General features: G+C 41.1%; 1 protein-coding gene across 1 annotated transcript in view; it reads left to right on the top strand.

The window, feature by feature from the left end:
- The window catches only part of LOC122804723 (dipeptidyl peptidase 4-like), a 1,230,541-nt gene that overhangs the window by 821,707 nt on the left and 391,165 nt on the right, over positions 1–17,669 (top strand). The window contains exon 17 of the mRNA XM_044074775.1: positions 11,624–11,671. Within this exon, the coding sequence (XP_043930710.1) occupies positions 11,624–11,671 (48 nt within the window). The remainder of the gene's footprint in view (positions 1–11,623; positions 11,672–17,669) is intronic.

Genomic DNA, 17,669 nt, shown 5'->3' with positions numbered 1-17,669 from the left:
CCTCACCCTTATGAATGTATGTATGCTGCCACACCCTTCCAAGAAAGCTGCTATCATCAGCTTAGAATACCAAGACTACATCCCCTAGTAAGGTGCCTATGTGCAAGCATCTTTTTATAAATTAGTCATGGATTATATAAAACATCACTTTCTCCCCCATAATAAGAGTATCTGTTTGAAATGCTGGGACCTGCTAGAGTGAGTCCCGAAAAGAAGAGGCTGAATGGTTGAAAGACAGGACTTGTGCATACCAAGTCAAAGTTGCCATTTGACTGAATATTCCCTTTTCTCTGAGGTATGGCAATCTTGGATATGATATAGATAAGTCTGAGGATATGGGGGGGCTTGCTCCTCTTGCAAAAAGAATTTTTAAGGAGAAGAGCAATTTTCGAGATTTGTTGTTCTCCTGTGTTTTCTGTCTTTTTTTATTTTTTATTTTTTGTTTTTCAATGTGTCAACATTTCAATAAGGATCCCATGAAAAGTGAGTTGGCATTAGCCCCGCACTCCCTTCTCTCTCCATGCAGTTCTTGCAGTACCTTAGACTCTACTTTAACTCAGGTTGTCTGAGTCAAAGTTAGCGCTTTATCCCGCTGTGTCACAGAGCTCCATAACTGTGAACTGCTTTTGCTGAAAAAGCTACAGAACGATTAGTTAAAAGGAAGGAGACTGTAATAGGCAGAATCTTAAAGAAGATCATGATAACTTAATGAATTAATGCTGTACTAATAGTAGAAATAGCTAGTGCTCACACAAATTACATCTTATGGACAATACTTCAAAAATCGACATTTAACATGACAGCCTCCTCTTTCTGTTGAGGAACTAAACCATCAGGCTTTGTGCACACAAGAGGACTAGTGTTTTTCTAAAGTAAGTAGTTATGTATTTCAGTTTAAATACTAAAAAAGACATGAATGTTTGATATATTTAAAGACTACAAAGTCTTAACATAGTATTATCTTAATAACTCTGTTTTTGATTCGATATTTTATTCTTTAGAAGGCATTTTATTGCTTACATCAGATAATGAATAAGAAATGGTAAACATTTGCAGATGCTATTGCATTGGTGTCCAGGACAAACATGAGACAACTTGTACCTAAGTGCTCGCTGTTTTGATTGCTGGAGTGTGACATGACTAACACTAAAAAATACTGTTTATGTATAATGATAAAAATCCCCTAATTAATTATATATTTAGCTTTAATCGCCTGACAAAATACTTTAGTTTTAGGAAAATGTTTTCATCATGTTGATGCAAATTAAGAAATGCAAAAATTGCTTTTCTAAGTTAAGGTAATTCAGAATATGCAACTTGAATGCTTGTGTGTATCCTGCATTGCAGTGCACTTTTACTTTTGCTTGGATCTCAGATAAGGTGGATAGTGCACCTGGAAGGTGCATCAAAGGAGTGAGAATGCTTTGTGCTCTGGTTGAAAACACCGATAACAGGAACATTGCATGGCTGTTTATGTGAGAGTATCGGTGTGTTGGTAATTCTGGGGAATTTTTAATATCTTTGCTGTGGACATTTAAGATCTTTGTTTTACCTTTGTACAAGCAGAGCAGAAGTAGTAAGTACATGCTGCTTAGAAATAGGCACGTCCTGATATCTATGCAATGTTGTTTCATTTTGTAAGGAAAAAGGCAAGTAATCCAGAGTAGTACCCATCAGCCTGATGAGTCTGGTGAAAAAAATATTGTAACTCCTGGGTAAACATTTTGAAACCTGCTGAAGTCATGCACTGTCTGTCTGTCTGTCTATATTTTGTTGACCATTTTATAACCACTTGGCCAGTAGGCTCTTTTCAGGACCGATCCAAGGTGGTATTCATATTGCGTTGGAGACATATGGCCATGCCATCAGATAAATCCCCCTCTCTCTCAACAAATGCCACTGGATCATTTGACCCAGACTATCTAATTACACTCATATTTCTCAATGACATTATTTTGTAGGATTTATTCTGATTTTACAATATTGCTACAATAATTATACCCCACGGAGGATGCAAAATACCTTTCATATCCATTAAAACTGGCTGTTATCACACTCATGAACACAGATTAAAAATATGTTGCATGTATTAGGGAAAAAAATCCTTAAAACTGACAAAATGCACAAACATCAGAACGAACAGGGAAATACAACATTGTTAGTTTTCTGTATTTTCCACACATTTGAAGCATGGATCTTACTCATACAAAACCATTGAAAACAGTTTGGTCCCTCTCCAGATGTGATTTTTTTGTGATGTAAGTGGAAAGTAAAACACTGCAGCAGTCTAGAAAAATGTATTTCAATCTTATCATGTTTACAAGCTGCTCTGAAGAGCTATATGACAGAGGTTCCACATACACACACACATATATATATATATATATATATATATATATATATATATATATATATATATATATATATATATACATGTATATATATGTGTCTGTACGGATCAGTGTCATTTCACCGAAAATGTCTGACATAGGGTTCAAATCACAGAAAATAGTACAGACAGTGTATATGCCCTTTTCCCCCACTGTAGTGCAATCTCGGAGTGAGAATATTAAAGTAGGGGGGTGTGGGGCCGTAGCCCCCCACCCAGTACAGTTTAATATTGTCTAGTATTGTTTTATATTATCCAGTCCCTGTTAAAAGGGTAAGTAAGTAGTTTATAACCTGAGTAGGTGGGGGGGTATGCCCCCCCCCACCCCCCTACATTAATATTCTCACTCTGAGATCGCACTACAATGGGCAAAAAGGGCATATACACTGTCAGGACTATTTTTGGCGAAATGGATTTTCGGCGATTTGGACCCTATGTCAAAAATTTTCGGCAAATTGGATTTTCGGCGAAATGTCATAGAACCATGTATACATCTATATTGAATTTCCTGAGGCACTTTTCACCACCCAAGCTCAACACATTAATTTTTTTTTTCATTCTCTGGACTTGGGTATTTAGCATGCTTATTGGACTAACCAGACCAGATTAACTAAACCAGAGAACATATCCTAATTTTGCTGGGAAAATAATATGAGACAATGCCTGTACATTTCAGCACAGAGTTGTGAAGTGATTTTGTGGCATGTTGTTCAGAATGTGCAAAAAAGACAACCTCACCAGCTGTATGCTCTTTAACAAAAGATAAGTTTATTCTGCATAAATAGTGCAATCCCTTCACGAAGACCGTTGGTTCGGTAATTTGCCCTCCATCTTTCCCATGAATTCCCATCATCTAGCTTGTTGATATTTTACTTCAGCTACGGCTATTGGTATATTGTAGATGTTCTTCATGTTTCACTGTTGCAGTCATCACACACGGGTTATCTGCCTGCAGGTAGCCTTCAGTCGGCCTGAATACCAGTCTTAGTATTTTTACGTCGGATGCTGTCGCTTCTTCCATGACATCAGGTTGTCAGGGGGATAAAACAGGCAGCTGACACCATTACATCAGTCTTTCTTGCCGAGAAGGAGCCTGAAGCAGAAGCAGTTTGCAAGTGCTGGTCGGCCGCTACCTGAAATTTTAGTTTTTGAGTTATAATCCTGAAGTCTTCTAAAGCTAAGTACCCTGTTGGGGATCCTTTTTTCTTGCTCCAACCGATGTCAGAAAAAGTTAACAATTGTCTTGCCTGTGGAAAGCAAATACCTCACAGAGATTTTTATTCTTACTGCATCACCTGCTTAAGCCCAGACCACAACTTCCCTCGCTGTCACTTTTGTGCTTTAACGCCCGAACCATTCGTCATTGGGCTATCTTTGTCACTAAATTCTTTCGATGCCATTCTCCATATTCTGAAATGGCTTCGATAAGCCATCCAACTACCAATCTTCCAAAAAAATGTAAAGATAAAGACAGAGACAGACCGCATAGGTCCAAAACTGCTGACGACGCATCCGTTAAGCTAGTCGCCAGTTCACCAGTACTCAGTGAGGCACCTTTGCAGCCCATGATGCCCGCTTCTGTGGATTCACAGGCCTCTTCTGAGACCCATTCAGGGTCTGGTATGCCACAAGATTCTTCCTCGACTGTGGAACCTGCAGATGTCTCTACCTTGGATGGGTCCGGAGCCGCTGTGCAGGCACCAGCTTCTGAGGGTGTATTCCATCCTACCAATGTTTGAATCAAACCGACAACTTCATTTTTAGCCAAAACGACCGAGTTTCTTAGGCCCAGAGTATGCACTATGCCTAGAAAACCAATGAACAAAGGGCATGCTCAAGCTCCCATGCCTCAAAAACAAATGCTTAGAATGGCTGAAGACCTTATTACCCTAATTAGGAGAAGCCAGCCTTCCCCTGCTAAGAGACAAAGAATTGAGTTTCCTTCTGATTCTACAGACCAGGACTCTGATCCTTCTGATTATCAGGACATACCCTTATCCACCTATGAGGATTCATATGCGGAGGAATCCATTCCCTCTGCCTCCCTTTCAGAGGATTTTTCTTTTGGTGAAACCTTGCATACTTTAAGGAAGCATTTTCACTGGAAATGCCAAGACTACAATCAGTCCAAAAAGATACTCAGAGAATTTTGAGAGTTTCGTCAGCACAGGCCTCTGGCTATACCCCCGTCCTGGATGTTGTAGATGATGTTTTTTATGGAATCCAGTCTTACTCCAGATGCATTACCCCCAGCCCCTAGGAAACCTGACAGGTACTACAGAGTTCCTGATTCCCACAAATTTCTCTTCAAGAATCCTACTGCAGATCCAGAGACCATTTCCCAGGGACCTAAAGGTTTTAAGGCTACTACAGCCAAAAATCCTACCCCTTCAAACAGGGATTCCAGAGCTTTAGACAGATGGTGCAAAAAGGTATATACCTCTGCAACTCTTGCCATCAGGGCATTGAATTGCCAGTTTCACATGTTGAATTACCAGCAACATATTATGGAACTAAACAAAAAATTGTATTATTTCCAGATTGTGCAGAAAATAAAGATCTACAAGAGCTAATGCATTCTGCAAACCAAGTTATTAAGCATAATTTGCAGTGTGGCTTTGATGCCCTAGAAGCATCTTTCAGGGCTGCAGTCACTGGCTCTGTACTGAGAAGGCATGCTTGGCTGAAGGAACAAACCTTGCCAGATCATGTCAAATCCAAATTACTAGATGCTCCTTTAAATAAGGACTGTTTATTTGGCACCAAAGCAGAAGAGGTTCTTATAAAGATGGAAGAAAAAGCTAAATCTATGCAAACTGTTAAAGAATTCTTACAAGTGCAACCACGTAGATTCAGTAGGCATTGGCCTTCAAAAAGCTGGTCCTTTCCAGCCCCTTCCAGGCCTGCTCAGTCCAAGCCCAGGGGAAACAGGCCACCCAGACTACAGTCTCAGGGTATGCAGAGATCTAAACAATGGAGTGCCCCCACCCCAAAACAGGGAGTGGTAAACCACCCCTTTATGGAAAAAGTTCACAATGACTGCAATTATCCTTCCCAGTCCTGTCCAATTACTTCTGCCCCTAGGAGGAAAACTTGCCCTTCATGCAAAAAACTGGATGTCCATTACTCAGGACCGCTGGGTCCTAAACATTGTATTCCAGGGGTACAAATTCAACTTCCATTCCTTGCCAACCCCAAGAGGGTTTCCAGACCTTCCTCCAAACCAGTGGACAGGTGCTCAAAAGCAAGTACTTTCCCTGCTCAATATCACAGCTATTCAGCCTGTAACAGTAGAACAAAGGGGTCAGAGTTTCTATTCCAGACTTTTCCTGGTGCCCAGAAAAAAGGGCTTTTGGTGCCCAATCCTGGATCTTTCAATTCTCAAGACCTTTCTGATGATCCCAAAATTCAAGATGCTTACCCTGCAACAGCTTCTCCCTATGCTAGCCAAGGATGCCTGGTTAGTCACTCTAGACTTAAAAGAAGCTTACCTGGACATCCCCATAAGGGAGTCATGCAGGAGGTATCTACGTTTCAGAGCAGGGTCTATGCACTATCAGTTCTCTGCACTTCCCTTTGGCTTATCTACTGCACCCATAGTATTCACAAAGTGTATGGCTCCAGCCATTGCATACTGCAGGCAAAGAAATATACAAATTTTCCCATACTTGAACGACTGCCTAATGCAGGTGGTCAGTCAGGAATTGTAACTTCATCACCTAGCATTTGTAAAAAGCCTTCTCATGTCATTAGAGTACACCATCAATGAAAAGAAATCACAACTGGTACCCACTCAAAAGATTGTATTCCTGGGAGCAAGCTTGGTCACAACTTCCCAGATGGCATTTCTCACTTCAGAAAAATAGGTCTATCTGACAAACTCCTTCAAACAAATGGCCACCAGAACCCAGCTTTCTGCAAGAAAAATACTGCAAGCCCTAGGGTTCCTGGCCTCATGTATTCTGCTAATTCCATATGCAAGAATGCATATGAGGAAACTTCAATGGTACTTAAAAAGTCTTTGGTGTCAACATTTTCAGGACCTGGAAACACTCATTCCTATCATATCTTGTCTAACAACAGAGTTCCTTTGGTGGGCAGAAGCATGCAACCACAACAAGGGACTGTGTTTCACTCAACCCCTCACCACCCAAACCCTGACAAAAGACGCATCAGACTATGCATGGGGGGCTTACATGGCAGGCAAATGCATTCAGGGCCACTGGAGCCCAGCCCAGATTCTCCTGCACATCAATCAAAAAGAGATGCTAGCTGTACAGAATGCTGTGACAGCCTTCAAATACCTAATCCTTCCAGGACAACTGCTTATAAAAACAGAACACCACAGTTATGTGGTACATAAACAAGCAGGGAGGAACCCATTCTTAGCCACTCTGCAGGTTAGCCATGGCCCTATGGAACACAGCCTTGAGCAATCAAGTGCACCTACAAGCTTAATTCCTGCCAGGCAAACAGAATTCACTGGCAGACGACTTAAGCAGAAATCTCCTAGACCCACACAAGTGGAAATTGGAGCCCAGCACCTTCAACCTTCTGATCCAGAGGTGGGGAACACTGGAGGTGGACCTCTTTGCTTCCGCCAAGAACCACCAGTTGAGCAAATACTGCACCAGGAACCCTCACAGCAGGGCCTGGAATGTGGATGTCCTATCCTTTCAATGGTAAAACCTCTCAATTTATGCCTTCTCCCCTCTGCCCCTTCTATCAAGAGTGCTACTCAAGATAAAATAGGACAGGCCTAGGGCAATTCGTATTGCCCCAGACTGGCCATGCCAGCACTGGTACCCACTCCTACGCAACCTAACAACAGTGCCATCCTGGCACCTTCACCAGACTCCTACCCTGCTGTCTCAACAGGAGGGACAGATCTTGCATCCACAATTGCAAGCCCTAAACCTTGCAGCCTGGATTATCCCTTGAATACCCCACTAGCAACCCTCAGCAAAAAGGTGCTGGACGTCATTCTTGAAGCCAGAAGGCCTAGTACTAGGAAATCCTATGGTGAAAAGTGGAAAGATATTGTTCTTGGAATCAGTCTCAAGGGAAGGGCACAGCAGTGCCCTCCTTACCTCTAATCCTGGATTACCTAGCAGAGCTACTTCACAGAGGCCTATCCTTCTCCTCCATTAAGATTCAAGCCTCTGCCATCTCAGCTCATTATAATACTGAGCCACCTCTATTTTCTCACCCTCTCATCAAACAATTCCTGAGAGGAGCTAACAACTTAAGGCCCCCTAAGAGAGCATCCACCCCTGCCTGGGACCTTAACTTTGTACTGGAAAAACTCACGCTTCCCCCTTTTGAACCTGCTTCCTCAACAGAGTTAAAATTCCTAACTTGGAAAACAGCCTTGCTTTTAGCCATAACTTCAGCAAGAAGAGTGTCTGAATTACAGGCACTGATGGCTGTGGAACGCTTCATTATTTTCCATGCTGACAGGGTTTCCCTCAGGACTAATCTGTCCTTTATGCCTAAGGTGGTATCCAGCGTGGCTCTAAAACAATCCATCCATTTGCCAGTCTTCTTCCCTAATCCCCAGAATAAAGGGGAAAGGATCCTGCACTCCTTGGACATGCACAGACAGCTCAGGTTCTACCTTGACAGGACTAAGCCTTTTAGAAAATCTGACCAGCTGCTAGTCAGCTTTGCTACAGGGGAAGAGGGTAAGGCCATTTCAAAACAAACCATTTCCAAATGGATAGCACACTGCATCCATTTCTGCTACAAGCACCATTAAAAACCTACCGCACAGGGGATCAGATCACATTCCACTAGGGTTATGTCCACCTCTACAGCATTTCTCAGGGGAGTCCCTACCAGGGACATTCTGGAAGCTGCAACTTGGAGTTCTGTTCACACCTTCATCATGCATTACCACTTACCTATCTTTTCTAAATCCAGGGCTGGATTTGTTACAGCAGTCTTGCAAGGCCTACTAGCCAGCCCTAACACTTCTTGACTGCTCCACCCTTCCTCAGCTTTAGGAATCAACCCAAGTGTGATAACTGCAACAGTGAAACACGAAGAACATAGTACAGTTGTATGCACTTACCATAAATGTAGATGTTTGAGTGTATTCACTGTTGCAGTCCTGGTTTCCCTCCCTCCAGCCCCCTGGCTTTCTCCGTCTTTCCACCTCTCCTCTCTGTGGCCATTCCTTATGGCATTGGTATTTACGTTTTTACTGGTGGTGTTCCCCACTATATACCAGCTCCCTATTTGGGGGCTCCTGACATTTGGGGCAAGAAAAACTGATGTAATGGCATCGGCTGCCTATTTTATACCCCTGACACCGGAGGTGTACCCCTCACTGGTGAGATCAGACCACAAACTAATCTCGCTGGAGGTCCTCATCCCACCCCCACCTGAAATAAAAAAGACCACAGTAAAGAACTTCTCAAAAGCTGACTTCACACTTCTAAAGACTAGTGTGGTCTCCTTTAAGGCCCCGCGGAAAACAGTACTCAAGCCGCTGAATCACTTACAAATGCCTTCTACCAGCACCTGCAGGACTGCATGGATAAGGCAATCCCAAGCAAAACAAAGACTCTTTGTACCAAAGGCAAGCGTCCAGTCTGGTGGACCCCAGCCATAAAAAAACTCTACAACAAAAGGAGGAAGCTACTACAAGATAGAGCAAAATCCTTAAAAGGTAAGACACCCTTGATCACTATAAGTAAAAACTAAGAGCTCTCATAAAATCATCCAAAGCAAATTTGAAGAAAAATAGCTAAAGACTCAAAGACAATCATAAGGCCTTCTTTAGCTAAGAAACCTGGGAGGAAACTCCCAGATATGCTCAGAACTAGTTCAAAATGATGTGAAGATTACTGATCCTACAGACATTGCCAACATACTGGCTGACAGGTTCAGTGCAAACTTCTCCCCTCCCCAAAAGGAGAGATATCTATACCAAACGATTGCAGCCCCCAAACATCTCCAGCAAGTGAGAACTGCTCTCTCCAAAGCAAAAACACAGCATCCATGGGACCTGATGGTGTCCCGGCTGTGTGCTCCATGAACTCAATGAGGAATTAAACCCACAGCTAGGACAGCTGTTTAATCAAAGTCTTACCTCTGGATAGTGGCGCACTGCAACTGTGGTACCACTTCACAAAGGCGGTGCCTCCACCGACCCTGGAAATTACCGCCATTAGCTTGACAAGCCTTATCTGCAAAGCCATGGAGAGGATCATAATGGACCTCATAAATAAAGACATAGGAATTTGCAGACTTTGGATCCAACCCAGTTTGGCTTTGTCAAAGGCAGATCATGCCTTTTAAACTTGGTTGACTTTTGAAACAGTCACCAAAGCCATTGATGAGGAGGCAGTCCATACAGCCTACCTCGATCTGGCTAAGGCCTTCGATACAATACCCCATTCGGTATCATTGAAAAACTCATCAGCTTAAATGTCAACCCATACATCACAAGATGGGTTGCAAACTGGCTGAGTGAAAGAACCCACAGGGTCAGAGCTGCTGGCACCATGTCAGACTCAAAGCCTGTCACAAGTGGTGTCCCACAGGGCTCAGTCCTGGGCCCACTCTTGTTTGGCATCTACTTTTCGAAGTACAAGCAAACACAGGAGGGTTATAGCTGACAAAGTTTGCAGATGACTGCAAACTGGCCATAGTAAAAACACATCTGACACAGATATCCTTCAGAAGGGTCTCACAGAAGCGGATAACTGGTGCCAGAGCCGCCTAAAGTTAAATGCCAAAAATGCATAGTCATACCCTTCGAAAAACAAGGTTACCCCTAGCTACCAAATAGGTGGCAATCCACTGAGCACAGAAGAAGTTATCAGGGACCTGGGGACCCAGGTTGATAGTAGTCTGTCATTCGACACCCATGTAGCTAAAGTAGTTAGGCAGACCTTCTACATTGCCCACCTTATCATGAAGGGATTCTCATCTAGATCAAGGGAGGTCATAGTCTCCTTTACTCATCACTCATCAGACCAATGATTGAGTACAATGCCCCATTCGAATGTATCTGACCCGACACTTGCAGCAGCTGGAGAGGCCACAAAGTTCCTCACCAAAAGGATAAAGGGTCTCAAAAATCTGTCCTATGCTGCCCGACTGAAAGAACTCCAGCTCTATTCAGTCGCTTGCCCAGAGGTGACCTTTGCCTAACATACAAGGCCATGTCAAACCCAGATTTGATGAATATGCTTCACCTCAAAAATCTAGATCCATCAGAGCCACAAGGGCGGAGACTTAAACCTTGACACGGCTATTAATAGGACGTGCTGGAGGATAGATTCATCACCCAAAGACTCCTATGCTGTGGAACAAAATCCCGGTACATGTGAGGCAGAGCACCTCGCTGGCCTTGTTCAAGAGAAATCTTGACCAATGGATGGGAGATTGCAGATATACCCCAGGGATTACCTCAGTGTCACTGCTCGACAGAGGCACAGCAAAATAATGGGTATAGTTCCCCATACTAAAGGGATGGCGTAAGCCACAAAACGATGGGCTAGGCTTGTAAATGCCCTCGGGCAGATAGCCTAGTATGAACCTATGAACCTATGAACAACCTGACGTCATAGAAGAAGCGACAGTATCCGATGCAGAAATACTAAGACTCTGGTATTTGGGCCGACTGAGGGCTACCTGCAGGCAGAATAATCCAAGTGCGATGACTGCAACAGTGAATACACTCGAACATCTACATTTATGGTAAGTGTACACAACTGTACTTTCTGTGATCCATAATGCTGTCTGCTGTTTTCTGTCTATATAAGATTATTAGATGCCTTGGTTAATCTTGGAATAGTGATTAGGTAGGAAAGAGTCAGCAGAATTTGAGGACATATTGCAGGCAGAATTCAATAAGCAGTGACCATTTTTCTGTTCTCATTGATTTGGGATGGGAAGTTTACCTTTTTTAATTAAAAAAATGGCAGACTGCTTTCCTGTACTGGCTTACATGGATACGTGTTGCTGCTTTTCAGTTTCAGACCCTTCATCCCATGCTTAGTTTTATACTATTTTATTCTAACTCATTCTGGAATGTTATAAGAGATGCTTTTATGTCCTGAATTTTTCCTTTTAACAAGCAAATATCACAACAGCAGCATTCATCTAACCAGTTTATTATATGTGTTGTACTTCTGTAACTCTCAGTAACTTATCTGTCATGATTGAACATGTAAATATATGCTGATCTTATTAACCAAACAAATATATGTTTTTTGACAGGTCCATTGCTGCCAAGGTATACACTTCACAACAGCAGTAATGATGAAGGTGATGTCATTGTTTTTTTCTGATAATGTTGTCACGCATGATCACTTTAAGATTCTGTTGCGCATCAGAAAAAAGCTGAAGTTAAATTTGTTTTGTCGCAGTGAGAATAATACAATGCCATGTGGATGCTGTTTACATAATGCTTCTTACATCACTTACCCTAGCCTTGTAATGCATTTTGTACTTTTTCAGTTTTTAGATGATTAATATGCTTTCTAGTGTAGTACAGCTACTGACTGATTCCCCTTTGACTAAAACCGGTTATGTCATATTTACCACAATGCTGGAGCAAGAGGAGTGTATAAATATTTGGGAAATGATGAAGGATCAACAATAAAACATGAACAAATGTGAATAAAACTTAGTAAGGAATATTTCAGAAGACTAAAATACGGACTGCAGATGGTGCAGTTGTGGTAACATTGTCGCCTCATAGCAAGAGGTTCTCTGGTTCGATTCTCAGCTGGAGTTCTTTCTGTGTGGAGTCTGCATGTCCTCCCTGTGCTCATGTGGGTTTCCTCTGGGTGCTCAGGTTTCCTCCAATGTTTCAAAGACATGCATCTGGAGTGTTTCTCCCCTGGCCTCCCCTGAAAATTGGCTTTGATCCAAGTTGGACTTTCCCAGTAAATAAAATGTTAAATAAATAAAATTAATACTGAAAACAGCTTTGACATCTAGGAACAAAGTCCAGGCAATAAACCAATTTGCTCTTCCTGTGCTAACTTACAGTTTTGGAGTGACTGACCCCCAAAACGTACTGGATCAGTTGGACAGGAAAACAAGAAAAATGCTTCATGCTTATCAGATTATTTATAAAAATCAGCGCATACAAAGATTATATATTCCATGTTCTGAAGGAGGGATGGGCCTCCTCGAAATTGATTATGTGTATAGATCTGCTATCGTGGGACTGCATACATATGTGCTGACCTCACAAGACCCAAATGTAGTTAAAGTTTTAAAACATGAGGAGAATAAGTCTAAGATGACGTCACTGCTGAGCTTGGCAGAAGCATATCGGTGTCAAGTAGGAATAGAAATCAAACCAGAAGTAGATAAAAATGAGGCAGCAACTGAATGTGCCAAAAAAACAAAAGAAAGATTATAAGGAGATGGATCAGATGAGAAGGCAAGAAATGTGGAAAAGGTGTAAGTGTGTTTACAAGTGCAGAAAACTCTTGGAACAACCTCATATTCATCAGGAATGGTTAAGGAGAGGTGAATGTAAACCAAAAGATGAAAGGTTAATATTGGTGGCTCAAGATAGTGGGCTGTGTACATATTGGTTTACAGAGTTCTTTGAACATGTGAAGAAACAAACGTGGGTTTTGTAAAACAGAATTGGAAACAGTTACACATCTTGTTGCTGGTTGTGATATACTGGCAGGAATGTGTACTGAAAGGTATAACAATGTGGCAAGACTGTTGATTCTGCAAATCAAGTCATTACTGGGCGCATTGCTGGTGCTGTGAAGAGCAATTCCGGCTAACATCAAAGATTGAAACAATACTAAATTCATGAACTTTAATCGTACTTTGACTTAGGAATGGGGTCCATTCCTGTCATGGTATTAGAAACCCAAAAGACTTGGAGAAATTAAACCAGTTGCAACAAAAGAAAACTATAGAAAGTATGTTTTCATTAGAGGGGAGTTGCTCCAAATGACCATGCATCCCCATGTTCATTTTTTACTAACTGAGCTCCCTGGAAGTGATAAAACTTTAGATTCCTGAATGAAGCAAAGCAACCTCTGTCAGAAGGGTGCTAACTCTCTTGAGAGACAGAATCTTTTTGCTGCAGTCTGCTTGTAATGGGGCACACATATAGAAATAATCAGACGTGTCAGCTCTTTTAGCTTGTGTAAGGCCTTCATAAGTATATATGAACTTGTTATCATGCTGTGCTAATTTTGCATTTTTCTTAATGAATTTGAAGATATTTGTGTAGATGTCAATGTACGTATCTCCTTGGCTAATAGTCCTGCAACCAGGGCACTAATATTGCAAACATTAGAGAATTGAAGTATATGGTAATTTGTCATAATAAGATGCTGCTTCAGTAAAGAAATACCATCTGCTGTAAAATGTCTATCAATAAGGTGAAATAGCCAAAGAAGTACTCAGTTGTGCATCTACAGGATAACCATGTAGCATAACGTTGGTGCATTCTGAAACAACAATAAAATGAAAATGTTATGTCATTCATACTTAATGTATACACACACACACACACACACACACACACACACACACACACACACACACACACACACACACACACATGGACACATATGGACACACACACACATTACATTACCCAGAGCACCAGTGTATCCGGCCATGACTGCTTTTATCACAGATACTTCCTTGTGCATTAGAATATGAACAAGCAGAGGAAGCTGTTATTAACTCAGTGTTAGGATGATACTCTATTTGCATCTGCATTCTGAATGCCTGTTTTGTTAGTGCTGATTTTTTTGAGTTATCTAATAAAAGCCTACATTGGTGTCACATCCCCTATAGTACCAGTCACATATGGTACTCTGGACATCTGCCTTTTACTGCCATGTTGTATCTGTTGTATAGTGCACACTTTGATGCCATCGCCGCTTCTTTCTGCCACTCTTCTAAGATGATATAATGCTAGAAATAAGTGATGACTAGAGGTTGTTTAATCTCATATTTAGGCTATGAGAAAATAACAAACTGCCTACATTTTGAAGGAGGGACTACAAGTGTATTTTCTGAACTTAGAATTAGGGAAGGTCTACACTTACCTGTTTCTAGTCTATATGTTTCTTGTCAGCCAAGATGTGGCAATTGCAGAATCTGATGGGACATTTCATCAGTGGGACCTAGGTAATGGTACAGATGTTTGTCTTATTAAACTTCAAGGGAATCAGAAAATCCCTACAAAATAATATTCATTATTGTTACCACAACAAAAGTGAGTAAAGGGCCTGATTGCTACTATCTTTTCTACTGTCCATGTGATTCTAAGGATCTCTACCTACATTCTGCAGTAGTCTGAAACTGTCCGCGTTTACTGATAAACTGTCTGGTACTATTTAACGAGCAGCTGACACAGCAGAAGATTATGACAGAAACCCTTGAATAAATCCTAATCACTGTACTTTCTGTGTCTCTCAAACAATATGTCCTACAACTTAATCCTCTGGAAGTATTTTTTTTCCACTGCCATGCAATGCTGGGGTCTTTGGAATCTTTCCAGTCCATGACTACAATCATTTGCTTCCACACAGGACAAGAGTCCCAAGTAACCAGAACAAACTGCCATGTAGTGTCACATGACAGTATTTTATATCTTTCTAATTAGTCATTTATAATTAGGATTGGATATGGAATGTCTCAAAGAGGAGTGATAAACATAAACATCGCAGGACATGCTGAACGGGAGACAGTAATATGTGACAGCAGGAGAAGGCATTCTCTCTCTGACTTGCATAGTCTAGTCAGAAAACAAAACTAATCAGGCATTGTTAGCCTTACATCCCCTTACAGAAGGTGAACCCTCAGCCATGTGGGCCTCTGTTCAAATCAGGACTGGTTGCTATGTAAGCAAATACCCTAATTCAATGCAGCTAGGGGTGAATCGGTAATTTACAAGTAAACATATTATTCTTTAAATCCCCTTAATGGATGCTGATGCACAGTGTTTTTTTTTTTTTTTTGCCTATGCGCCATGGTAAATGTAATAACTGGAGTAAATGTCTTTATTTTTAATTACTAACTGTGCTGAACAGGTACCAGATATCTTAGCTTGGCCTTTATGTGCTAGATCTTCGTATACCTTTACAGAATAAAAGTCTGTACTCACTGCAGGTCTGATAAAGGTGGCTTATTATGCAGTAGCAGCATACAGTGGAGGGAGACATAGTCATTTAACAAGATCCGAACAAGTCTTACATTGATGAACATACCTCTAAACCTCTTAGAACAAAAAATCTGGAAAAAGCCTAAAATGATGGGGGGGAAAATAGGGGTGGATTTTAAATATTGCTCCTACAAACTTAGAAAGTTGATAGAATGATAGGTTTTGCATTAGCATGAATTTTCCGAAGGATGTGGAGCTTTAGACACAAATGTTTGCCATTATTTAATTACTCCAATCCTCAGCTATTTGCCAGAAAGGGACAGATATTAGGGGGAGCATACCAAAAATATGAGGCAGAAATCTGGACATTCTGTGAAAACCTGTACAGTTGAGAGGTATGCTGATGACCTCTACCAGACTGAATTATACTGTCAGTTGTAACTCTGAATTCGGAATATAGTTCCTTCTCTCTGTAATGGCAGAACTAAAACAAACTGCACTATTTGCTGTAGTTTCTAGACTTTTACTGATTTCTGAATATCTGTACTTAGTCTTCTGAGTATCAAAAGTGAATTCTGAATATTTAAACTGCTGGATATTTGAAATTAATTCTGTACTCAATCTTCTAAGTATCTCAACTGAACTTAACTTCTGTCTTGAAAGTATCTCTCATAATAATAAAACTGTAAATTTCCTACAAGTTCTACACACCTTTTTAACCTTGGTTCTCAAGCCTTATACCATCTAAACAAGATCTGTTTTGGAGTAAATGTTCCACGCATTCTGTAAACGTTTCACCCTTATCGGAGCTATGACCTGAAGGTTATTTCACGGAGCTCTTTTTTTTCCTTCGCTTAAACATTCCTTTCTATTGAAATTGCACTTACTGAAACCATGTAAAATATGAAATATAAAATAAAGATACAGGCCTGCTTTAACATAGCTGCATTTTTAGGCCTATGCAGAGAGAATACTGTACTGATGTAGGATTTATTCTGGCAAAACTGTATTTATGTCAAAGATGTATCAAAATTTCAGCATTTTGGAAATCATTTCCCTAAATACGGTAATCTAAACATACAATTGGATCTATGAAATCTTTATTTTAGAATTTGAGAAGCAATTTCCCTAATATGATAATTTGATCTTACCATTAGACCTACAGCCCATTGTGTTTGTACAAGTAGTTATAGAAATAGAAACTCTTTTTTTTTTGTGCAGGACAGGAAGTGGCCCAAATGGAATGCACCATTTATTTGTATGCAATGTTTTTATGAATCATATGATTCAAAGTGTTTTACTTTAAAAAAAAAAAAAAAAAAAAAAAAAAGCTTAACTATCTGATGATGTTATATTTGTATATGAAATCATATTTAGTTGTATTAATATCTTTTGCGCTTTTGCTTTACATCCTACAGAAGGGCCTCACTGAGACAGATGCCTGGTATCAGTGCCATGGCCTCAAGCTCAATGCCAAAAAGTGCATTATCATCCCCTTTGGTAAAAACTCTGTACCCATGAACTACCACATAGGTGGCAGTCTACTTAACGCCAAATGTGTGATAAGAGACCTTGAGACCCAGGTGGACAGTAGTCTCTCCTTTGATAATCACATTGCCACAGTAGTCAGGAAATCCTTCTACGTGCACATCTCATCACAAAAGTGTTCTCATCCAGGAAAAAAGAGGTCATTGTTCCCCTCTACTCGACACTCATTAGACCCATTATAGAGTACAACACCCCTTTTGGAATGTACCTCACAAGACATCTGCAGCAGCTGGAAAGGCCACAGAAGTACCTCACAAAGAGGATTACTGGCCTCAAACAGATGCCCTACACTGACCATCTCGAAAACTTCAGCTTTACTCCGTAGCATATCACCTACTCCGAGGTGATCTCTGCCTAACATATAAAGCTATGTGAAACCCAGAGCTGCTGGACATGCTGCACCTAAAGAAATCCCCATCCCTCCGAGCTACATGCTCTAGGGACCTAAACCTTGTCACCACAATAAACAGGACATGCTGGAGGGATAGATTCCTATCCCAGAGACTTCCCATACTCTGGAACAGGCCACCCATCTATGTCAAGCAAAGTTTCTCATTAGCACTCTTCAAGAAAAATCTTGATGAGTGGATGGGAAATAGGAAATACATCCCGGGG

Source organism: Protopterus annectens, chromosome 6.part0 (assembly GCF_019279795.1).
Source record: "Protopterus annectens isolate FY-2018-M chromosome 6.part0, PAN1.0, whole genome shotgun sequence".
In the NCBI taxonomy this organism is placed as follows: domain Eukaryota; kingdom Metazoa; phylum Chordata; order Ceratodontiformes; family Protopteridae; genus Protopterus; species Protopterus annectens.
This window is presented reverse-complemented; position numbering and strand designations above follow the sequence as displayed.